Source organism: Puntigrus tetrazona, chromosome 1 (genome assembly GCF_018831695.1).
Source record: "Puntigrus tetrazona isolate hp1 chromosome 1, ASM1883169v1, whole genome shotgun sequence".
In the NCBI taxonomy this organism is placed as follows: Eukaryota; Metazoa; Chordata; class Actinopteri; order Cypriniformes; family Cyprinidae; genus Puntigrus; species Puntigrus tetrazona.
The window spans coordinates 7623953-7649464 of NC_056699.1; the positions used below are offsets into that span (position 1 = coordinate 7623953).

The window sequence follows — 25512 nt, forward strand, 5'->3', positions numbered from 1 at the left end:
GAAATGACCCATTTTGAGAATTTCAAAGAAAGACCAAGATTATTCTGGAAACATATTTTTTAAGCAAAACTAGCTGAGTTAATGTTGAGAAAGCTCCGGACCTTGAAAACCATATCCGCAGGCATCACACATACACAAGAAAAGACCAATAGGTTTCATACAAATGGCAGTGTATATTTTAATAGTTCTAGATGATACAACACCAGACTGTTTTGAGCGACAGATCTGTACATCATAAACTCTTAACAACACGGCATCCAGTATCTGACAGGTTTGCATTTTATGGCATGCAACTTAAAGAAGTAGTTCACTCAGAAATGTTCTTAAAATGTACTCACACTCTGGCCATTCATTTAAATACATTTGGAGAAATGCAGCATTACATGACTCGTGCGCCGATGGATACTCTGCAGTGAATGGGTTTGTCAGAATCCTGAAAAAAGTACATTGTGTACATTTTGATGTGAGAGGACAACAGGGGATGCACTTTTTCACTAGAGGAAGATTTATTATAAAGATCTCAGATTTGATTTTTATAAAATGTCACAAGACGTTAACTGAGGGACTGGAGTCGTGTGGATTATTGTTGTGATTCAATCATCATTCTGACGGCACCCATTGCGGAGTATTCATTGATAAGCAACTGATGAAATTTCTCCAAATCTGTTCCAATAAACAAACACATCTACATGGATGGCCCGAGGATGAGTACATTTATAGCAAATTTTCATTTTAACTATTCCTTTAAGCTTGCAGTTAGTCAGTGCTTCATCGACTAAACTGTTTAAGCCAAATGCTTTATCAGAGGTGGGGGGATTTTTAAAGTTATTTTAAGAAATAATGGTACTTTGTACACATAATTGCGATGGGCTATTGTTAATTAAAAAAGGATAAATTAAACTTCATCCCCTTATGTGAATTAGATTAAATAATGTGTCAATTCTATAAGCTTGACCAGTCGTGTCAACCTAAATTCTTGTGTCCTAAAGTCTCTAAATTGAAAAAATACACAGGATGTTTGGTTAAACCATGACACACCAAAACTACTTTTAATTCATTCCAAATCGAATCATTTTTCAAATTGAATTATTTTATTATCACTATATATAGAATAACTGAATCAAACATGTGACCGCAAGGGAGAAAACACGGGCAGTGTAATCTTCAAATATACAAGCTTCAAAAACAAAAAATCCTGGCGAGTTTTCATAGAGAATGAAAAGTACATTTTAATGGCCATATGTCAACTCATAATTTTATTGTCAACTAAAGTGAGTGCTCTTCCTCTTGTAAAACCATGGATACAGTAGAACATGCACACATATGGGAATAACAAAAGAGGAGTTTAACTTCACAGCTTTGCAAAAGGGACCATAAAGATCCTCCTAAAAATAGAAACAAGTATGGTTGATGGAGCCGTCAAAGGTAAAACAGTGCTTCCTATTTGGGCTTTACTGTCATAACCCCGCCCCCCGACTCATGCAATTGGTTGGGATTCTCCAACAGACAGGAGCGTTTTGATCGTGCCAGAGACGGAATTATTATATGAACTGTGTATTTTGTCTCTGTGCATTACTACGGGCCAAGAGAAAGAAATATTAGATCAAAAATGACATTTCTGCTTTAAAGAACTGCATCAAAATAAAATGCCCTACATAAAAGACATTTCAATGGGAATTTCTTTTCTACACATTTAGGAACGATACATCTGAGACTAATCCCCATCACCGAATGGAAGCATTACCCCGTCGTGACTGAAATAACAGCTTACAAACGCACACAAAAGCAAAACGAACTAATCAAAAATGGAAGGTAAAATGTGCATGTGTAGGATAAAGAGATTGCACGGTTAATTACATTACATGATTATCATTAACAGATCATTCAGTACTCCGTTTGGAATATTAACTGAACATAGACACCTAAGGCAAAAATCAACGGCTCGTTTAAGAGCCGTCGTGAGCAAATTTGAAGTGAAGCTTATTTAGGTGGTTTACATTGGCCTGCTTGAAACCACTGTAAAGATTCCTGATGGCACTAAAGGTAAGCATGAGAGCAGAGGCAGGAAGCTGAACTGAATGTGGTGGATATCAGTCAACAAAATTGATTCATTATACAATACTCATTTTGAGATTATCATTATCATCCATAACTATAGCCACTTAAAAGTTTTATTATTATTATTCTCCTGCATCAGGTCCAAAATCTAACAAAAGCTTCATTACAAAATATCACATTTTTGTCATTTAAGTTTTACGTGGATCTTGAGTAAATATAGAGTATTAGGATATAATTAAAGGTTCATCCAAAACATGAAAATATACTCCCCCTCTGGCCATCCAGCACATAGATGAGTTTGTTTATTTATTGGAACAGATTTGGAGAAATGTATCATTCTATCAGTGAATGGGTGCTGTCAAAATGAGTTTTTAAACATTAAACATTTTTTTCTTTATTATTAATACTTTAACACTTAATAAAATAATAATTCCTCTAGTAAAATTGCTCATTCTCGGTTGTCCTGTCATTTATTTTTTTACTCTTAAATGGTGCTTAATCTGTGCATATTTCTCTCTTACAATATAATATATATATATATATATATATATATATATTTTTTTTTTTTTTTTTTTTTTTTGTTGAAATCTTTTTTACATCTTTTTCACTTGATTATTGTGATGTTTTCATCAGCTGTTAGGACTGCTAGCTGTCAGTCTGACGGCACCCATTCACTGCAAAGGATCCATTTGTAAGCAAGTAATAGAATGCTACATTTTATCAAACCTGTTCTGATTAAGAGCTACATCTTGGGTGAACTGGATGAGGGTGACCAAATTAAACTTTTTTGGGTGATTTATTCCTTTAAATGAACTATTTACGTATATATCAGCATTACATCAGCCATCCTGCTCTCTAGATATCAGAGTTAGTATTAGCCACTGTAAACTGTTGGGCAATTGCGCAATATGTCCGATTGTTTCCCTGTCATCGATATGACAGTATTTAACATATACAGAAGTTTCAAAATTGGAACAAATGTGTTTTTGTCTTGTTTATGCACATGACCAAAATAGTTATTAGTCATCTAATGAACAGATATCAAAGATGTAGGAATTACTTGTTTCATGCACTTCGTAACAGCTGCATGAACTGCATGGAAGCTATGGGTGAATGGTCATGACTAGTAATAGACTGATATATCAATGAGGCTAAATTCATTTGTTTAACATTTGGTCATTTTGAGGCTATTGGCACTCGCTACTGACACTCCCATGATCAGCACTGTAAGTGTTAACGCTTCCTTGTATCAGTACAACAATACACCAACAGCTTTTTTCAAAAGACATTTTCTGTTTTAAAAATGTGAATTATACAGTGGAGTTCATAAGTCTGAGGCTACACTGAAAACGTAGGATTCTACATGGCAATTTAAAACTAGAAATAAACAGAATGCTTTAGAAGAGTAAAAACAGAAAAATGAACATGAAGCATGTCAGATCTCTACAACGTAAAAATTATTTTTCGAATACTCAAAAAAACTGAAGTGCAATTTCTGAATAAAAATAGTTTCTATGCCATTTTGTGTGTAGTTTACTAGCTAAATGAGCAAAATTGGTTTGACAGACAGAACAAATACTAAGAGATTCTAATATTGTTCGTTTTCAATTCAGCATTAACTCGGATTGTTATGCTGATCATATCATTTGCTTTTAAAAATTGCACTGAATTAGAAATTCACGAAGCGGAAGCATTTTGCTTAGTGTTGTCAGACTTTTGGACCCCACTGTACATGTAGGCTATACAGTTTTTAAGCATTTGAACATCAGCCATCAACCCGTTTTGGCTGACCACTAGAATTAATAATGATGAATAGGTCATTTAAACTCCTTTCTTTATGTTCATTTATCTCCCCCCACTGTACAAAACAAGTGCACCAAATCTGTTCAGCCAAACAATCTAACATACAAACAAAGGCAGTGCTAACAGGAGGTTAGCGTTAAAAAATAAAAGTGAGTGTTTATATTGTGCTTAAAAAGAAATACACATTTCATATTCAGTACAGATGAAAAATAATAACAATAAAAACATTATATATGCATTCAAGTGGTATTTCTATGGCTTTTTGTACAATACAACCTTTAGTGAAAATATACATCTACACATAATTCAAGTACAAATGTACAAAATTCTTTAAACTCATACCCTTTTCTTTAATTATGATACAGTTTAATACAGTTCATAAATACAGTTGAACATTCATACGTTTAGCATTCTGATTGGCAGCTGATGGGAAGTGGGAGTGGTTTTAAGTCAAGATGGCTCCTCCTCCTCACTGTTGGCACTCCTAAAACAAACCTAGAAATGATGAAGAGCACAGCAATGATATATCATGCAGTGAAGATTATACACACTAACATGGCAAACATATATACACACACACACACACACACACACACACACACACACACACACACACATACATGTAATTTTAATACAAATTCAGTAACAAATCACCGAAATGAACCAGAAATCAATACTGCACCTTGCATCATGTTTACTGTGTCTTTTTCTTTTTTTATGAATTGTAATTTCAGTCTATTTTTAAATCATTTTAGAAGTTCTGTCACTACATCACTAAATTGCTTTTAGATTTCATTCGTTTTTGAAATTGATATTTCAAATCAGAGGTGAAATTACTGATATCCAATGACAGCTTTTTAGTCTCTGTAAACCAGCTAAAGCATGAACACAGAAATTCAAACGTCAGACTGACTAGTCATCAGCTTTGAGGTTTGTATTACTCTGGTTACGGTTAGTCAGAATAAACCTAAATTAAAGGCTCAGTCTGTAACAGTGTTGTAGAGGTTTGTCCCCATCACCACATAAGCACACACACAGAGAAAGAGATTGACAATCATACCGCAAGGCTTAAAGTCAACATGAAATCAAAACTCTTTTTTGTTTTGTATACTGTTTTAGTTGTAATACATAACATTACAGAAGCAAAATGTACAGAACAAAGCCTGAGTTTGGCCATGCAAAGATGGTTTTACCATTTGGGTTCGTTAAGGGGAAACAAATATGTATTGGCAATAAAGTCAAAAGATGAAGGTAGGAAGGTCTGTTTGGAAAGAGCCAGAAAATACCTCAAGCCCCACCCCCTCTGACAGCGGCGGGCGGCACGCTAGCACTTGCCTCTCGGCGGAATAAACGGTAGAAGAATCCTCGCTTGGGAGCTGGATTTGGCTTGTTCACATCCAGATCAGAACACAGTGCTCCATCCATCTCGAACACATTAATCTCTTTAAAGCACTCCATCTCAATCATCTGAAATACACACACAATTCACAACTGTACAGCGCACAATCCATGCCATGTCCTGCATTTCACATCAAGACTGTATTACCATTTAGGCTAATCAATAATTCAATTTATAGTGTATAGAGAAAAAAAATTATTCATAAAAAGTTACTCTTTCGTTGACGTTGTCTCTTAAAAATCCTTAAAAGTTTAAATATTGCCATAAGAACAGTGATATGGAATTTAATTGATTTAAAGTTACATTAACCACTGTGTTTGTAACGTTATAATGGATTTTTATTTTAAAGAAATGCTTCTCTTTTGTACTTTCTATTCATCGAAAAAAACTAAAAAAGCGACCCCAGTTCTTCCAATTCGAAAATTAGTCAGAGGAACTGTTTACAATATTGATAACAAAAAATAAATGTTTCTTGAGCACCGAATCGGCATATTAGAACGACTTCTAAAATATCATGTGACACTTAAAATGGGAGTAATGATATTGAAGCCGTTTCATGGTGATGTCAACATGGAATATTAGCATATTGTCTGCCCACTTGTTGGTCTTTTCTCATTGGTCTGAAAGAAAATGTAAATTCACTCTTTGCCACTAGGTGCCGCTTTTGGAACGATAATATTAAGCGGCAACCTCTCAATCTCTGTCGAGCAAGGGGGTGTGGTTTCATCAACCGGCTCCCGCCTATTTGCCCATTTCCGATTATCTAAGAGTGATGCATGGTGACACAATGACAAGACGGCAACGGCTGGCTCCGCCCACTTTGACCTTCAGAACCGCAATTAAGAAACGTATAGGTGACCTACATGGTTTTGACAGTCTACCGGTAAAATAGAGGTTTCCTCGGTAACGCTGTACACGAAGCGGCACTCACAAACACCACTTTATCAGGCATTACTGGCATAATGAAATAAAAATAAGACCAATTGAACCAGTCACCACAGATTAGCGCCAAGCTAATTATAAGATGTTGTTGGGAACTACTAAAACTAAAATATGAACCTTTCATTATCCATGATAGTGGCACTTTAGCGAATGTTGCCAACTCAAACAGTAGTATGGACATTATTATCCGCTAGTGAAGAGTGCAGTACCTCATTTTGCCATGGGATGGAGACACTTCCTGTTACAAACTTGTGGTAGAAGTCATCATCAGTAGGGTCCAGGTTTACACCTTTTACTGTAGAAAACTGCTCTATGTCCAGAACATCCTTGCAATACACAGCGCGTGGCTATATAAGAAAAACACACTGAATATGACAAACATCCACCTGGAAAATCCTACATGCTGATAAATCAAGCTGATAAAAAAATAACAAATGCCCATTAATGACTCACATCAGGACAGAATGGAGGGTCTAGCATGTTGGCCTCCAATCGCTTGAAGTTGATGTTTCGGAAAATAGGATGCAGTTTGACTTCAGCCGCTCCACAACCTCGACAACCCAAACGCTCCTTTGGATCTTTACATAACAACTGTGGAGCCCAGGAAAACAGAGGGAAAGAAGTGAGGCTGACACAGAAGAGGAGAAATCCCAGTGGAATTAAAAGTGACCCAGAGGTCGCAGTCTTCCGTGACACCATGAGAGAGGACTAAACAACACACACTCCTCCACAACTACACAGGAACTTTTTCCCATGTAGGAAGTATTACATATTACAACTAACATTTCAGCTTAATTCTGAGCGTCTATGAAAAGAAAGGGACACTTTCAGTTTAAAAATGAATGACTCCAAAAATGTGCATTATTGTTTTCACTAAGAACTGCAAAATTAAGATGATTACATTTTTTTTGGTTCATTAAAAGTTGAAATATTAGATCGATACAGCTGTCTTGGCAAATAACTGACATAAAGTAAGCTGAAGTAATAAAATGATTAAACTGAAAATAAATAAAATAAATTAAAGCTAAATAGAATCTTTTTAAAATGATAAAAAAACTTTATGTTAGGATAAAAAAAAGTTCAGCAGATGCAGGGATGCATAGACCAGAGAGGAGGGGAAATATATATTATATATACTAAAAAAGCACTGTGTATCATCGAGTAAAATAGCAGTTTTCATGCACCTTAAATAGAAGTGAATGTACACATTCTAATCATTACTTTTAAATATAATTCTCAAGCTAAAGGCTCATTTTTATTTGTACATGTTAATAAATTTAGCTTATTTCCACGTTACTTTGACTTACCGATCATAGCTTTCTCAAATAGTATTTTAACACAACTATTTAATTTTTTCATGATAAATAATAATAATTTTAGTAATATAATAATATTAAAATAAATGAATGCCTTCCAAAAATAAGTTGATTTTAATGTAGGAATTAAACCAAGTTAATAATTTAAATGTGCTGAATTTATGAACGGCATTTTTATGTATCTTTGAATAAATAAAATAAAAATAATAAATAAAAATTTGCATTACGTCACTGAACCCAATACCAATTTAATTTGACATAATTCTTTATTACATGCCCCCAGCTTAAAAAGTAGAAGTTATAGTTAAAATGACGCTGACATCACTTTAAGGTCGCAATAGCACAAAACCCCCAAAGAGCTACAGGTCGGCACCTGTCGGCAGATATCTTTAGCATCTTCAGAGAACTTCTCAGTGTACTCCTCCTGGTCCTCGCATACACGGCGGTCCACCTCCTCTCGCTTCACGCGCTCTTTGCGGCGTCGGAAGGGAGACTGACCCTGAATCATTTCGTATATCAGGCAGCCCAAACCCCACCAGTCAGGACTGAAGGTGTAACTCTCGTTCTGAATGACCTCCGGCGCTAAAAAACACATCGAGAGATGCAAAAAGGTCAAACACTCCAGAACAAGTACCGCTAAAGAGGTAGGGAATGCGTTTGGCTCTTACCCATGTATCCCACCGTGCCAACTCGCCCTCGTATCGTCTCACCCTCTGGTATTTGGACGGCCAGTCCCAAATCAGAAATACGGATGTGCCCTGGAGAACAGCATCTCATTAAAACCTGCAGTATTATCATTCCTGACATGCCTGAACATGACACACTTCAAAATGGCACAAGTACAAAAAAAGAATGTTCCCCTTTAGAGTTTAATTATCTGAATAAGGTGTTTACATTTTATGAAGAAAATCTAGTTGTTTTTGCTTGTACATAACTCACTGCCACATTGCAAGGGTGTTCTGGGTGAACGCCAAGGCATTGCCATGTGGTTGCTATGTTGATTCCTACTAGCAAAAGTTAAGAGTCCACCCCCTAGATATGCGTAAATAAGATAAAAAGAAGCAAAAAGAGGTCATAAAAACACTTACCGCGGTCATCAAGGAGAATATTCTCAGGCTTCAAGTCTCTGCAAAACAGGGAATTTTGCAATATAACATTCTTAAATATTACAGTCAATAAATAACTGTTTCCTTGTATGATATATTTGATGTAATTGATTGATAGTAAAATTGAATTTTCAGCATCATTACTCCAGAAATAATATGCTGATATGCTCAAGAAACATTCTTATTATTATCAATATTGAGATGATTTTGCTGCATAATATTTTTATGCAAACCATGATATATGATAAACGTTTTTCAGGATACTTAAATAAATATTAAGTTCAAAACAACAGCATTTTGTAATTTACTTTGTATCACTATAAATGTATTTTTAATTAATGTAATGTAATTAATTAAGTGTTAATTTCATAAAATAAAAAGAATCCCTAACCTGTGAACAGTATGTAATAATCCTGCTAGATCACTAGCACTGCTGTGACCAGGTAATTTCATATGAACTGTTTCCTTAATCTGCCTATTTTGAATTACAGGCGTAGACAAAATGCAATAAAAATCTACATTTTACATAGTATACGATGCCTGCCAATATAAACGGAAAGCAAAGGCTTGCATTTAAAAATATGCTTCAAAATGTAAATTTATTCAAATCGCGCAGCCAAATATTTCTTCTTCAAAAAAATGAATGCAAAACACAAAGAAAATGAATTCCGCAGGACCTTTTATGATTCACATCCTGAAAAAACTGCATATAAGCACTGTAAAATGTGCGTGCGTTGAGATTAATAAACATACCTGTAGACGATCCTCTCTCGATGAAGGTCCTCTAAGCCACAGCAGATCTCTGCTGCATAAAAGATGGCACGCTGTTCATCAAAGCCAGAGTTTCCCATGTTATAGATATGAAACTTCAGGTCACCACCGTTCATTATAGTCAACACCAAACATAGAGCGTCTTTAGTCTCATATGCATATGCCAAACTGACCTAGGAAGGGAAAAGAGAGAAAAAGAGGTGCATTGTTATCTATTCATGAAGAAAGGATACATGAAACTTAGTGGTGCGTGCCAAACAGTCAGATGTAGCTCATGAGAATGTTTTTTCAGGTGTGAACACTTTCACATAAATCATCTGGATGACTGGCACCTGTAATATACAGAAACACATTTCAAAACTCCACAGAGTTATGCCTAGAGAAACAGACTAAACTATACGATCCAAAACGGACACACAGGAAACGTACTGTATATGGTTTTAGCCATCACAGCATCTCCATTACTGTATTTATTTAGAGTTTTGTTTTACCAGCAGAGAGACTAATAGAGCAACCACGCACCTCTACTCAACAATCATACAATTTAAAGCATCACTCATTTCTATGGAACAGTGCAGGACTAATTTTCACGGCTAGCATTTAGTGTTCTGAAACCTGAAGTTGTGGAAATGACAGTGATGTTTGATTTTCAGCCGACCACAAAGGCTGCATTGTACATGCAGTGTATTATCATTCTACACCAGCATGTCCTCTGTGATCCGTTGAGTGACGTGTGAGGGGAACCACTGCAGAAGCTGAAAACCGCTGTGTTAAGGAGGGGCCCTTACCCTTTAGCAGTTACACCCAACATTGTGGGTGGTTAGGTTTCAGAAGTAGACAGATGTGGGAAAGGGCTGTGAACTCAAACAAGAAGCTGATGTTACTGTGGGAACCTGCAGCTGTACAAGACCATGAGGACTATCAAACGACCCTTGACACCATTATGTGAAACATAACACCAGTGGGAGCCAATATGAGTGCCGTCTTGCCATTTATTATGTCAGCAGAGGTGATTTTAAAATCTGAATGTATGTGTATGAGATATATATATAGATAGATAGATAGATAGAGATAGATATATTTATTAAGGATCATGTGACACTGAAGACTGAAGTAGTTACTATTTTAAAATGTATTAATATAGAAAACATAATTTGTGTGTATGTGTATGCCTATATATATATATATATATATATATATATATATATATATATATATATATATATATATATATATATATATATATAAACAAACCGATTCCAAAAAAGTTGGGACACTATACAAATCGTGAATAAAAACTGAATGCAATGATGTGTAGGTGCCAACTTCTAATATTTTATTCAGAATAGAACATAACTCACGAAACAAAAGTTTAAACTGAGAAAATGTACCATTTTAAGGGAAAAATATATTGATTCAGAATTTCATGGTGTCAACAAATCCCAAAAAGTTGGGACAAGTAGCAATAAGAGGCTGGAAAAAGTAAATTTAAGCATAACGAGGAGCTGGAAGACCAATTAACACTAATTAGGTCAATTGGCAACATGATTGGGTAAAAAGAGCTTCTCAGAGTGGCAGTGTCTCTCAGAAGCCAAGATGGGTAGAGGATCACCAATTCCCACAATGTTGCGCAGAAAAGATAGTGGAGCAATATCAGAAAGGTGTTACCCAGCGAAAAATTGCAAAGACTTTGCATCTATCATCATCAACTGTGCATAACATCATCCAAAGATTCAGAGAATCTGGAACAATCTCTGTGAGAAAGGGTCAAGGCCAGTAAAACCATACTGGATGCCTGTGATCTCCGGGCCCTTAAACGACACTGCACCACAAACAGGAATGCTACTGTAAAGGAAATCACAGAATGGGCTCAGGAATACTTCCAGAAACCATTGTCAGTGAACACAATCCACCGTGCCATCCGCCCGTTGCCAGCTGAAACTCTACAGTGCAAAGAAGAAGCCATTTCTAAGCAAGATCCACAAGCTCAGGCGCTTACACTGGGCCAGGATCATTTAAAATGGAGTGTGGCGAAATGGAAGACTGTTCTGTGGTCAGACGAGTCACGATTCAAGTTCTTTTTGGAAATCTGGGACGCCATGTCATCCGGACCAAAGAGGACAAGGACAACCCAAGTTGTTATCAACGCTCGGTTCAGAAGCCTGCATCTCTGATGGTATGGGGTTGCATGAGTGCATGTGGCATGGGCAGCTTGCATGTCTGGAAAGGCACCATCAATGCAGAAAAATACATTCAGGTTCTAGAACAACATATGCTCCCATCCAGACGTCATCTTTTTCAGGAAGACCCTGCATTTTTCAACAAGATAATGCCAGACCACATTCTGCATCAATCACAGCATCATGGCTGCGTAGGAGAAGGATCCGGGTACTGAAATGGCCAGTCTGCAGTCCAGATCTTTCACCTATAGAGAACATTTGGCGCATCATAAAGAGAAGGTGCGACAAAGAAGGCCCAAGACGATTGAACAGTTAGAGGCCTGTATTAGACAAGAATGGGAGAGCATTCCTATTTCTAAACTTGAGAAACTGGTCTCCTCTGTCCCCAGACGTCTGTTGAGTGTTGTAAAAAGAAGGGGAGATGCCACACAGTGGTGAAAATGTCCTTGTCCCAACTTTTTTGGGATTTGTTGACACCATGAAATTCTGAATCAACATATTTTTCCCTTAAAATGGTACATTTTCTCAGTTTAAACTTTTGTTCCGTGAGTTATGTTCTATTCTGAATAAAATATTAGAAGTTGGCACCTACACATCATTGCATTCAGTTTTTATTCACGATTTGTATAGTGTCCCAACTTTTTTGGAATCCGGTTTGTATATATATATATATATATATGCACCAGATGTCCATTTAGTGAGTTTACACATTAATAGTAGGGTGAAGACAAAGTCAAAGAAACTGAGAAAAGCTGTTTCCCATCAAACAGCTCATATTAGTCACAGCATTATGTCACTTTATACTGTTAAGAGTTTACTTGTCATCCCCAACTTTTAAACATGAGTCTGTTTATACATACTAAATGAACTCCGGGACTGGAGTGTGAGCGTGTGTGTGTGTGTGTGTGTGTGTGTGTGTGTGTGGGTTTAGGGTTTAGAGCACTTGACTCCGCTCTCTAACGCTGCTGTTTGGTCAGCGTTGCTAGGAAACAGAGATGTTCTCATTTGTGAAGTAGTTCATGAGGAGCAATCGCTCCTGCCTGTAGCATGAATGCGCACTGAGACACACGCATAAACACACACATACATGCTCTTGCACACAGACACACACGCACGCATTGTCTTTCTTTTAAATTTAGATGCATGTTACATGCCTAAAAGACATTTGCACACAGCTGCAATGCTGAGCACAGCTAACCTGTGTGTGTATGTGGCCATGTGTATGTGTGTGTGTGCTTGTGTGTTAGTGTGTGGGTGGGTGGACAGAGGCTCAGGTGCTCTACAGCTGTAGTGGAATGAATCAGAGGCCGACGTTACACTGCAGGCACTGTGTGCTGTGTCTGTACACATGTTCTCTTTTAAAATCCATTGTTTTAGAGGTTCTAGAATGTTTACTATGTTACCAAATTCCAATAGATCATTTAAAAAGGCTGGAGTAATGGCTGCAGATTATGGTACCACAGGAATTAAGTACGATTTTAAAATATATGTTCAAATAGAAAATTCTTATCATTTTACTGTGATTTTGACCAAATGCTAGGGTTGTGTGATTGTTCAAAATCCCACAAGAAAAAGTACAAAGGCGTCAAAATATTTAAAGCAATAGTTCATGCTAAATGTATTTATAAAAAATATTTTTTTTAAATCTGTGGAACACAAAAGGAGAAACTTAGCAGAATGTCCCGGCCATTCTTCTCCATTCAGTAGAAGTAAACTGAGGCTGTCAGTCTCCAATAATGGCCCAAAAAGCATTATAAAATTGGTCCATATGACTTGTACAGTATATTATTAGACCGCTGAGGCTATACAATATCTTTGTGTAGAAAACAGACCAGAAAGAGAATAATTAGTAATTGTAAATATTACAGTTTTTATGACAAGAACAAATTTATTTCTGGCATCAGAACTGTTGCAACATGTCTTGAGGTGACATATCTGAATGTGAATTAGAACAGAAGATGGATGGATTAATATTTGGGTGCATTTTCTCATTTTTGGAGTTTGACAGCTAGAGTCATTTTTTAGAAAAAGCAGCACAAATTTTCTGCCTACAATATTCCTTTGTTAAATAAACCTGATATACTGTAAAATAGAATATTGTGTAAAAAACGAATTTAAAACCGAAATGTAGTTTAAATTGAAGCACTAAATTTATTCAAACTAAAACCGAAGTAAAGACAAAGCAAATAGAAATGCTTTAAAAGCATTTGATACTTTGATTAAACTGACAAATGATAAAATACTGTTAAATGTAAAGTTCCTAAACCTAAAATTAAAGTGGCAATTCAAAACGCTGAAAAAAAAAAAACATTGACAGTATATAAACAATGCTGAATGTAAAGAGTTCCATGGAAGAAAATAAATAATACATATATAATAAAAAGAGAAAAATCTAATTTTTCTGTCTGGTTCGGTTCAAAACGTCAGCCCACTTTCTTCAAAAAGCTTTTACATGGAAAAAGTGAATGGCAAAAATACTCCAATAACCCAATTGCAATCTATTGAAAGGGTAAATGAAAACCTTACAATGAGATAATATCCATTGGTTTCTCTTTTCGTTCGAAACATCATCAAATAGCGCAACTTCTGTTTGCACTTTAAATCAGGAATCTGTTTTCACTATGAAGTGTTGTGACTATTTGAAGATTGTAATAGGACTACCGAATGATATATGCTTTGTTTGAATATTTGTTTAACATGTAAACAGCTTAAATTCCTTTTGGACACAGCAAATATTAAATACATTTTTATGGTTGATATTTGGGATCACAGCCAAATAGCTACATCTCTCTATGATTTAGCTAGTCAGGAGGTACTGAAATATTCAATTCATAGCAATTGTTTACGATCTACTACTCCAGAAAAGATTCATCCCGTGATGTGTTCGTTAATATTCGCCTGAAATATTTGGAATATTTTCTCTCCGTTGAGAACCTCACAGAAACTGAATCACAGAGAGCTGAGTCAAATGTTTGTGGCACAAATAATACAGACAAGACCAGCATGCAACTGAGACGACAGGTTAAGATAAAAGTAAAAATGAGGAATAAAAAAGAAAGTAGTACTTACTACAAAACTACTGTTAACTTTTTCTAAAATGCGTTTTTCATTTAATGCCATTGCTTCACCTTTTCTTTTCTTCACCCGTTTCTTCTCCAGCTTTTTACAGGCGTACATCTTACCAGTGGCACGAACCTGGCAGGCGCAAACCTAGTGGAAAGAATCAGGAAGCAATTAGTGCAGTTAGCGCATAAGTGCAAGTATTGTTCATTTCTATACGTGCAACACTTTTTCAACTAGCAAAACATTTTTGTGCACTTTTAAACAGTCCTGCTGTGTGACAATTAATAAGATCATAAAAACTGCTCTCACAGTAATTACAAAATAAAAGACTTACTTAGAATAGTTCATTTCTAAATATACAACATGGTGTTTACTATATATTCTGATAAAGTATATCAAATTAATTAATGAAATTACCCACCTCACCAAATCCGCCCTTGCCTAATACCCTGTAGTGTCTGAAAGTGTTTTTGGTAACTGGTTGCCTGCAGATAAAATATACAGTTCAATTCAACAAATCAATTCAATTAATAATATCAGAAACAGAACTTCATTGGCATAATGGCTTTTTTTTTTTAATTCCATTGCAAATTATTAAAACTAACATTTGTTGTATATAGGTCAAGTTAGTTATATATCCATCATAAAAAATCAGAAAGGTTGATAGAAATGCTACTCACCTCTCCAACCACTTCCACTGAAGAAAACGGGAAAAGTACATTGTCTCTTGATATGCTGAGAATGGCTCTCCACTTAAATATTCACGAACTATCCTAAAAAATGAAAAGAAAAGAAAAAATGCTTGAGGATGGTGTGGAGACCATACAAATGCCATGGTACATGAATATAATAATTACACAGTATATATCAAAATACCAAATAGGCTCTGTTACCATCATTATGCCAAAATACTGCCATAATATATGGCTTGCTTCAAGCTATTTATTTTTGAAGTAAAACTACAAGCTACTCATCATAAATGAGTAAATAAATGTAATATTGATGAATACATTTAATTAATATTAATTAATTGCAAACAGAAATAAATTAAATATCTATATAATATGTATGTATGTATGTGTATATGCATGATGGCACATATATGCCATGAAAAATGTCAAATGTAATTAACCCTGTAGCATCTCTATTTGTTGGTTGCAGCTCTTCAAGCTTGAATGATGACGTGAATGAGCCTCATGCAACTGATGCCATCTTACCCTCTAATGTCACACAAGCTATCACACTCAAATACATAAACACACACTTTAACAAACACGGTGCCCATAGAGATTTAACAGGAAGGGTTAAAGTACTCCGCCTCACCCCCTCTCAAACAGAAAGGAAGCCTAAACTAAACAAAACTAAAAGACTGACTGAGGCAAAACACAAACACACAAAACACTGTTTAGATTCAAAGTCACGTGTTTACTTTACTCGGACAAACAGTATGACTAGAGCCAAGGGTTCGTTCTATAACCATAAGTCTTCACACTGATACCAGCAAAAAACACAGAAGGGGATAAATTAGAGACCTCAAGTACCAAAATTATCCCCCCAAAAAATCCATGAAAGCACTATTGTGTGCTATATATTCTGAAGTCTTACAATAGGTTTTTAAGAGCATGAGCGAAAGGTCAAAGTATATCTAAATTTTGACATGCACAGTAAGTACTAAGTTGTACGCTAGAATTTTACAGCCTGAGAAACCATAATGCTCAACGGAGAATAACACTATTAAGCAATATTTAAGGAAAATAAATTACCTACCACTAGCCCATTTGGAGTCAATAATAATTTTTAAATGAATACTTTAATTCAGCAAGGACGCATTAAATTGAAAAATTACAGTTAAGAACATATTTCATATTTTAAAGAAATGCTCTTTTGAACTTTCGACTCATTAAAGAATACCTGTTAAATACCTGTTAAAGATTTTTTTCAAGTTTCATAAGCACCCGATCAACAAATTAGCATGTTTATACATGGTCATGCGACACTGAATACTGGAGTAATGGCTGCTGGAAATATAATTAATATTTAAAAAAGAAAAATAGCTTAAATTATAAATATATTTAACAATATTAATGTTACTGTATTTTAGATCAAATAAATGCAGCCTTGGCGACCCTAAATAATAAATCGGTAGTATAATATTAAATCAAACGTGAGAAAAGTGTCACTGGGATTATTTTTTCACCCAAAGTTGTTGTGTACCTGTAGTGGACGACCTGTAATGAATTGGCTTGCTTTAAAGTGCCACTGTTATTACCTGGTACACTCCTGGAAGAGCTCTTTACAGGGACTCTGTTCCAGTTTCTGCCTGCATTCCCCAACCACATCCTGAGCGATCTCTGGTAGATGAGCTGCCGACTACAGTATGGGAAGGAGGGAGAGAAAACAGGAAAGGTGGTTGATAGGGTGCAATTCAACAGAAAGTTTCAAGTTCAGTCGTTAATTCAACAATTCTGTCAATGAACATACGAATGTAGCAATGTGCGAGAGCAATTGCATGCAAGCAAATATTGAATATTTACCCCATTATTAAAATATGTGTCTAAAATATTTAAACCGACGTCTCTCCTCTTCTCATCCGGAGCCACCTGATACATTGCCTAAACAACCACACACATAAACACAAATAATGCTGAAATCAGAAATGACAGAATTTAGTATCTTCGATTCCGATGAAGAACCTTTAACATTCATATAACCGTTTCATGGCAAAATGTTATTCGCTAAGAAAAAAAGTGTTTCTTTTAAGAACTGTTAATTAAAAGGGTGAAGGTGAGAGAACGATTCTAATTTTGACGTAGAGGTGGTGGCATGTGTGTGTCAGTCCGGGACCAAAAGAGTGAGGCTAAAGAGAGTTGCATATGTATGTTCGTGCAGATATTTCATACCACAGCATCCAGGAACTCTATGCACCGCCGTAATTTGGGCTGCGTGTCACAGAACTGCCGAAACAACTGACGACCAATCGGTTGCTTCTCACAAAGGCTAGTGTAATCCCTCTCTGAGATAAACAAGAGAGAGACAGAAAGAGGGTTAAACCTATCACTGTCATATGATGACTTTCCTCATCTATAATCTTTGAAGGATCATATTATTAAATATTAAATTGACCTTTTGAAATAAAATAGTTCATTGTGCTGAGAAATGCAGTGAAACTTTCACAAATCAAATGCAATAAGGCCATTTATTGAAGATATGTTAAAAAAAATAGTCGAAAAATACGTCTTGGTTCGGGTATTTTCCCATTGGGAAATAAAATGAATAAAGTTATAAGCCATAACCCAAACCAAACAGCCACAAGGTAAATCACAGCATTATGGCAACATTTTTGAAAATCAGAAGAAAAGACACATTTACAAAACTTAAACAAAAGAGCAATGTGAATGTTGATCGAGCTGAAGAAAATAGAAAATATACGCTACAAAAAGTTATTTTACCAAAATACGAGGGATCATGCAAAATGTACGTTATTTGCACTATTACAAATGGATCAAATGGTCACTGATGCTCCGGAAGGAATAACAGTGCATTAAGAGCCATGTGTATAAACCTTTGAACAGAAAGAAGATACACATTTACATTTTTCTCATTTTGCCTATACATCCTATTTTTTTTTCATTTTGTACTGCCCTGGATTCTTCAAATCCAGGCCCTTAATGCATCACGTTGAGCATTTGAGCCTTCTGTAGCCATTGCATATGAGTCTCTCAGTGTGAAAAGATAAATATCAAAATTATAAAACATATTGTAAGAAACAGTTTAAATGTTTTAAAAAGACACCATTTAAATTATTTTTAAAAATGCATACCATTGTCTGTTCAATATTAAATACTTTTAATGCGATGTCAGATAAGAATTTCTCAACATATCTAATAGGTTTCAAAACACAAAATTTGTGTCTGTGTTTAGAAATGAAGTCACCTGACGCCTAATTGTACCGCGTTCATGGAATGTACCAGAGAGGGTGGAAAATCAAGTGAAAAACCTAATTCAGACTGTCTGGGGTGCAAACATTTTTGTGGACCTTAGGGGAAAAAATAAAATGCCTTAAATGTATGATATGACCCCCTTAATAAAATATTTCCTCCATGCGCGCACAAAGTGCAGAACTCAGCATACAGTCACGACACTAAATCACAGTGATGGTGAGTAGAGCTCAAGCTGGGCCCTGTGCTGCAGGACTCTCTGGAACCCTACGGGCCTGGTGGATACTAGGCCAAGAGGAAACGGCCTCAGCCGGGACTTCCTCACGGAGCCAAGGTCTGCAGCTGTCTGACGCAAACACACACACACCTGCCCACACACCAGAATACACTTTTAACTGACAGCAGCATTCTAAACAATATAAAGCCTTTAATGAGGAATACACTAGCAATAATTCTTTGTTTAGTGAATCACCAATAAAAATAAACCATCCCTTTTAAAAAAACTAATTGAAATAATTATTAATATGTCCTTTTAAGGAGCAAACTTTTCGTAAAATGGACAACAGTACAACAGTATCTGCACATACTTAACTGATTGTTATTTAAATCAAGGTTTCATAAATCTGACATAACCTTATTATATACATATAATATACGTAATGTTACAAAATGTATGCGTGTCAACCAAATGGAAAACGCTTAAATTACATCCAATTGCACTAAAGAGGGAAGATATTACTTGCAAACTTTCATTCAAGCCACTAAAAAACCCACTGTGGTTGGAGGGTATCCAGTCCCTGCACGACTAGGACTGTTTGCCTGTATACAAATACAAACAAACCGGTATTTTTAATACCTTGAAACTAGGGCTGTCAGTTTAGTGCAATTAATTATAAAAAAAAAAAAAAACACGAAATGCGATAAAAAATGAACGCAATTAATCATGCCCCTTGACCCGTATCTAAATTCAGTTTGGAGGGATTTTCGAACCATTAAAGCAATTCGTGCTTGAAGTAGAATATTTTTGCGAGTCCAGATGCAGATTTCCTGAATGCTCCCTTTCGTACATCCATCTTACCGATAGTGCGTCTGAGTTCCTCACAGAAGGTGATATGAGGCAGTTTGAGCATCTCCTTCCATTTCTTGCTCCGCCCGTTCCGTTTCCCTCCTCCTCCTATGAGAGAGACGGTGAGAAACGATTAAGACAAACTCATATTACGATTCAATTCGACACTATTCCTATTTGCTATTATTAGTTAGTATGCATCTGTGGTTAAAACAAACAGATGCAGCTTTTTTTTTTGCCTTTTTCTGCACAAGGGTGAAAAAAGACAACCGTATGAAATATTCATACATAAAAACCCCTGTTACAAAGGCCAGAAGCGCAAGTTTTCCAAAAAAATCCTGTCTTCAGTCTCCAATCTCTCATTATTTTTCCTGAGTGCTGAATTAATCAAACAAACACACATTCCTCCATACGTCTGGCGCTCGGTTCTATTAATCCCGAAAGAGCGTTGCCTTTGTAACTAGTATGATCATTTGAAATAATCAGACCTTGTTTTCACGTAAACGTTTAACGCGAAACATGCAAGCGGCATACGAGAGCGTAATCAAAAGCTTGCCGCCTCGAGGCCAAAAGCATTCCCGGGAAAACGGTTTTCCTCAAAACAGAGGAATGAGAGGAGTTTATCCTCCAGGATTTACTGTAATTTCAGTCACTGCAAATTCCAGCAACATTACAGACAGCCTTACAAGTCATGCTCTCGAAAAAAACACACAGACTGAGAACCGCTGGCCTCTGAAATTACCCTTGAGCGCTCAAATACTTTCGGGGATAGAAGTAGGTGATTAATCTGCATCTTATTGTTTCTTATGAAATCCATAGCAATGCGTTTTGCGTCTTTGGCTGTCGTATCCCATCTAGCCTCACTCATTTTCAACTGGTGTCTCATACTACGATGCTTTTAAGATGAAGTGTTCAGTTTAAAAAACATAATCAACTACATTTACATCCATTAAAAATATTCAGCTGGCTAATTTAGCGTCGATGTGATCTACATCTAATATAAACAGCAGTCTCTCCTAATTATAATTAAGATCTTAATTCACACTGCACACAGATGCACATAGTACAACATGTTCATACTTGCATTGGATTATACATTGACAACACATCACTCACTCGATACTAATGCAATAACATGCACGCACACACACAACCACTGAGCGGTTTGACCAGTAAAACCCTCACACATGATACACTTTGTGCAATCTACCTTAGAAGTACAGAAATTAGCGACCGCTGAAGTGAAACAAAGAAAGAGACAACGATACGGCGCAAGTCAAAGGTCTGTCTCTGCAAGTCAGTTATATATAAGCAGTTTTGGAACAGTTAATGTAAAGCTAGACGAACATATGTTCTGTATTTAGATAATGACACAACAAGATAAACAGGAAGACGAGCAAGATGACTGGCTGGAAAGAAGAAAATCTGATAAACACTTTCAATGCAAAACCATTTGCCTACAGACATGCAATAATTCCAACAATTTCCTCGTTATTCGACAAACAAAAAAAAACACCTCTGAAGAAACACAAAGATTATGCCGTTTCAGCATTCCTCTAGAATGGATTTGGGAAGTCGACATAAAACATTTTTGGAAAGTTGGCATGTCCTGCTGTACTCCATCTAAAAATATTTTAAACAGCATTTTGCTTTTAATGAAAAATGACTGTGCTTACAGCATTTATGAGCTCATAATAACTGAAAGATTGTGGCAATATGGAGTTTAAAAACAGCTGAAAGACATACGAGAAATAATGAGCAGTTGCTTTCCTTTGTATATTTGTATGAATAATGTTTTTTTAAAATAAAAATAAAATTAAACACAAATTAAATAATCTAAATATAAAACATAAATATATGTATATGTGTAAAATAAAAATAACAATAAAAAAACAACAACTAAAATCTTTGAATTCATCTAATTTTGAAAACAGAAAAAAAATCCTAATAGAATTTACAAATCAAAATCATCAAAATAATTTTAGGAGACCTAATAATTGTTGCCAACATCAGAAATGCATTTTTTTCCAGTGCTATCATAAAGAACAGCTCTATTTTTGAAAGCCAAGGCCTATGGGAGATATCTGTGCACAACCTGTTACTTGTTTTAACAAAACAAGAGGTGAAGAATATCAAATCAACTAACACACTCAGAAAACAGAAAGCTACTGATGCAAAAAAAAAGTGTTCTAAAGAAGCAGTGGTTCTTAATCTATTTAACTCCCAGACCATGAATGAATGTCCAAGAAGCTTCCACCTATGCAGGCCAAGATATTTCTTTGAGCACTTCTGCTGTAACGATGACAATAAAGTTTGTTTTCCCACTTTTTTATTAACAGAAACTAGGAGTGTCAATGGCTTAAAATAATTAAGCGTAATTTAATGTTATTCTGAAAGTTTCAAGAACTGTATGTTCTGCAAAAACCATATTACCAACACTTATTCTGTGGGAAAATAAACTAGAAGTCAGTTTTCATTTAAAAGTCTTTTAAGTGGTTTAATCTGTGCCGAGGCCCTCAGGTTGAAAGCTACTATTTTAAAGATACTCTTCATGATAATAACAAATAGCAAATAAATAATAAAAATATTGGGTATATTATATTAAAATTCTATTTTCATATTTTTTTTATAATCTGTTATATAAATCACACGCTCAGATGTAAGCCACAATATGGAAGAAAGGATCTACTGCTACTTCGGTTTCATCTTAATTTTAAAGCTTCCGCTAAGAAAAATAGTCCTATAGTTTCATCATTTTATTTTCTCGGGGCACCTGAGCCACATCTACTAAACATTTATCAAAAGTCTTACACAGAATATATAAAAGATGAAATGAAATGGAAGTACGGACACATTTTTTCCTCCATATCGGAGCGTTCTTGGATTTTGAGATATGGGCATTAAGCCGTGGTGGTCGCACTATATTTTGAGAACACTAAATTTCTGCAACGGTCATGATATGACGTCAAGCTCTGCAGTTTTTTAGAATTTCATCACATTACAAATTACCTATTGATCATACATGAGCTTTGCATGATACAAACTTAAAAGTGGGACTACTTCTTTATTGCAGATAAAAAGGGATAAAGCTACGGAAACCAGGGTTTACTGGGCGTGCGGGCGTTAAAATTGCATAATTTTTGCCACGCTGAACAACAATAATAAGGGGAGTGCGGGACACAAAGTAATGCAAGGTTAGTTTGTAACAAACATGGCTTAAATATTGTCATACATGCTTGCATTATACAGTATAATAATAGCTCAGCATTTTCTAGTTGCCATATCAGCATTAAATAGAAGAAAAAAAGTGTGCCACGGAAAAAAAAAACAACTTTTGAAGATATCACTGACCATTTATTTAAGAAAATTATTTTTTTATGAGAGCCATCCCAAACATGGTTGCAATCTGTTCACTGTCCAACATGTTTTTACTTACTAAAAAAAGCCATCATTTTATTTGAAAAAAATAATAAATTTAATTCTTTTGTCTTAATGTTTTTCATGAGATCAGATATGATCATGTTACAATGTGCTTCATATGTTACAATGCACCCCACCTGCGAGGCATGTTATCACATTTCACTTCCATTTTCCGAGGGTAAATAAAGAAAACCATATACACTGCGTTTATACAAAGTGACATATTTGTGCTGGACAAGTGTGAAATTACCGTGAATGAAAAATTTATATTCCGATCCCCATGCGGATTTACATGAACTGAACAAGTGAAAAAGTGTCAGGTTCTCCCACTGTATTTGCATTATCCTAAAGAGGAAGGTATAGGGCTGGAGTAGGTGTAGACAGCAAAACAAAATGTGACAGGTTGCAAATTACATTTTTATAGTGAGATTTCGCCTCCCTTCTAGCCACAACCCTTTACTGCACTCAAAGGCAGGCACGGTTTGATTAAACAAAGTGATCAGCAAGGACCTGCCTATGGTCTGTTTTTACTGGAGGGTCCTGATATTTCAATAAAAAAATTAGGACCTCAAAAAAAAAAAAAAAAAAAAAAAAAAAAAAAAAAAAAAGCTCAGCTGAATTTCTAATTCCAAACAAATTTTGGGTAATTTTTAATTATGCTATCGTGTGCTAAACTTTTGATTTCGCCAAAGCTGTGTCGACGCGGAGCGATACGCGAAACGCGAAAGTAGCGCAGGAACGTTGCCATGGGCAACGGTAAAATATCCAGTTCGACAAAAACACAATCGCGAGCTCGATGCCGCGCTTGCCCAATCAGAATCGAGTGGCCCGATAATTCCCAATTTATCGCAGATAAGATAGTGGTCCAGCAAGGAGCAAACCGACCTCACTCCTATCACAGTGCGCTCCTTTGTGCGCAGATAGAGGGGCAACCTTGCGGCCTACAACTGCAGTTCAGCGTCCCTCCCAGGTGAAGAGACGGGGATGGGTGTACACTGCGGTCTCTGCGTTATGAATCCAGGGGAAAATGCACAGTAACCTCCATTAGGGGTCTGACAGAGGAGACCGAGCACAGTAAGTGCGTACTAGCGTACCGAACGAGATGCTATTTGTCAGAGGGCACTTTTGAAAGCCCGTTCAAGACTGTATACAGATGTGGCGAATATGTTACTCAGATCCGTTAAGACGCCGAATTCAGCCTCGCCCGTGATAAAGTTAATACGGGATTCATTAGGACGCGTTCGGCGATAATTGATTGCGCCATTGCGCGTCTCTTACCTTCCCTCGCCTTCAGCAGCACGGTGTTGGCCACGATATTCTCAATCTCCATTGTCAGAAAAAAGATCCCATGCAGTCCCGATACATTTCACTTAGGAGAAAAAAAGACGAGGACGCTCGCGCTGTTGGTGACGGTGAGGATGAGGATGATGATCGGTGGTGAGGATGGTTGTGATCGGCGTGAATTTGGCGTTGGCACATTGCAGGTTAATTGTATTTCTCCATATCTCGCTGTTGAACCCCCCACCTTTCCGCTCGCAGTGGACATGTACTCTCTCTCTCTCCCCCTTGTTAGCATTCAGCGCTCAGCAGTCCTTCCTGTCTCGAGCAGCACTCGCTTACACCGTCAGCTCTGGAGGAGGAGGGATCATCTTACAACCAGAATGTAACCCAGCAGTCTCGCTCTCTATCTCGGAGTCATCGGTGCATTTACGTTGCTGACAAAAACATGCACGCATGCATACACGCTCAAATGGGTGCGTCACGCAAACAAAAACAAATTTCCTTTGCAAAAGTTTTTTTTTTTTTTTTTTTACCACGAATCAATACTGCAACATTGGTAAAGATGCGTTGTGAAAACGAATAGCTGGATTTTTTTTCACTGATGTTACAATATAAAAAATGATCAAACACCATAAAACGATTATCATTCAATTAGTTATGCATGACAGAATTTAATATAGACTGACATGTTATCTCAGAATTAATATATATATATATATATATATATATATATATATATATATATATATATATATATATATATATATATATATATATAGAAAATATTTACATGTATATACATAATTTAAATTATATACACAGTACACACATATAGATATAAAAATATAGATATAGATATATTTTAAGGGTGATTTATATATATATATATATATATATATATATATATATATATATATATATACATACATACATACATACATACATATATACATATATATATATATGGTGAGTTTCTCACATAAAACAATTTTAATTTGACAAAAAAATAGTAAATAACGAACACTAAGTATAGTTCAAATTTATAACACTTTTTTACATATCACTTGAGAATTATTACTTGATATAATTTTTTTTAAACTTTAATTCAAGTACTACTTGTGCACACTTCATAATCATAAGCCTAAAATGTGTAATGTCACTATTGATGA

General features: G+C 35.8%; 1 protein-coding gene across 2 annotated transcripts; it reads right to left on the reverse strand.

Moving 5' to 3' along the window:
• Positions 1 to 153: 153 nt before the first annotated feature.
• grk4 (G protein-coupled receptor kinase 4) lies at positions 154 to 24642 on the reverse strand. 2 transcript variants are annotated; one of them, XM_043240125.1, is made up of 16 exons: positions 24341 to 24642; positions 19655 to 19750; positions 17539 to 17651; positions 17173 to 17250; positions 16908 to 17008; positions 15319 to 15411; positions 15060 to 15123; positions 14645 to 14785; positions 9378 to 9568; positions 8607 to 8644; positions 8187 to 8276; positions 7892 to 8100; positions 6656 to 6793; positions 6412 to 6549; positions 5197 to 5328; positions 154 to 4356 (listed from the first exon to the last, which is right to left on the reverse strand). In XM_043240125.1, exons 1-16 carry the CDS (start codon positions 24390 to 24392, stop codon positions 4312 to 4314), a joined length of 1719 nt encoding a protein of 572 aa, XP_043096060.1. In that variant the 5' UTR covers positions 24393 to 24642; the 3' UTR covers positions 154 to 4311. The 2 variants fall into 2 exon arrangements, with proteins under 2 accessions (XP_043096060.1, XP_043096054.1); XM_043240119.1 differs by having other exon boundaries at positions 5148 to 5328; positions 24341 to 24640.
• Positions 24643 to 25512: the final 870 nt, after the last annotated feature.

Bases quoted from the DNA above. Each gene is read 5' to 3' on its own strand.
- grk4 (XM_043240119.1), bottom strand. From the start codon at position 24,392: ATGGAGATTGAGAATATCGTGGCCAACACCGTGCTGCTGAAGGCGAGG. The intron at 8,277-8,606 runs GTAAGTGTTTTT...GCTGTTCTCCAG, and splicing joins TATTCTCCTTGATGACCGCG to GGCACATCCGTATTTCTGAT. The intron at 5,329-6,411 runs GTACTGCACTCT...TGTGTATTTCAG, and splicing joins CCATCCCATGGCAAAATGAG to ATGATTGAGATGGAGTGCTT.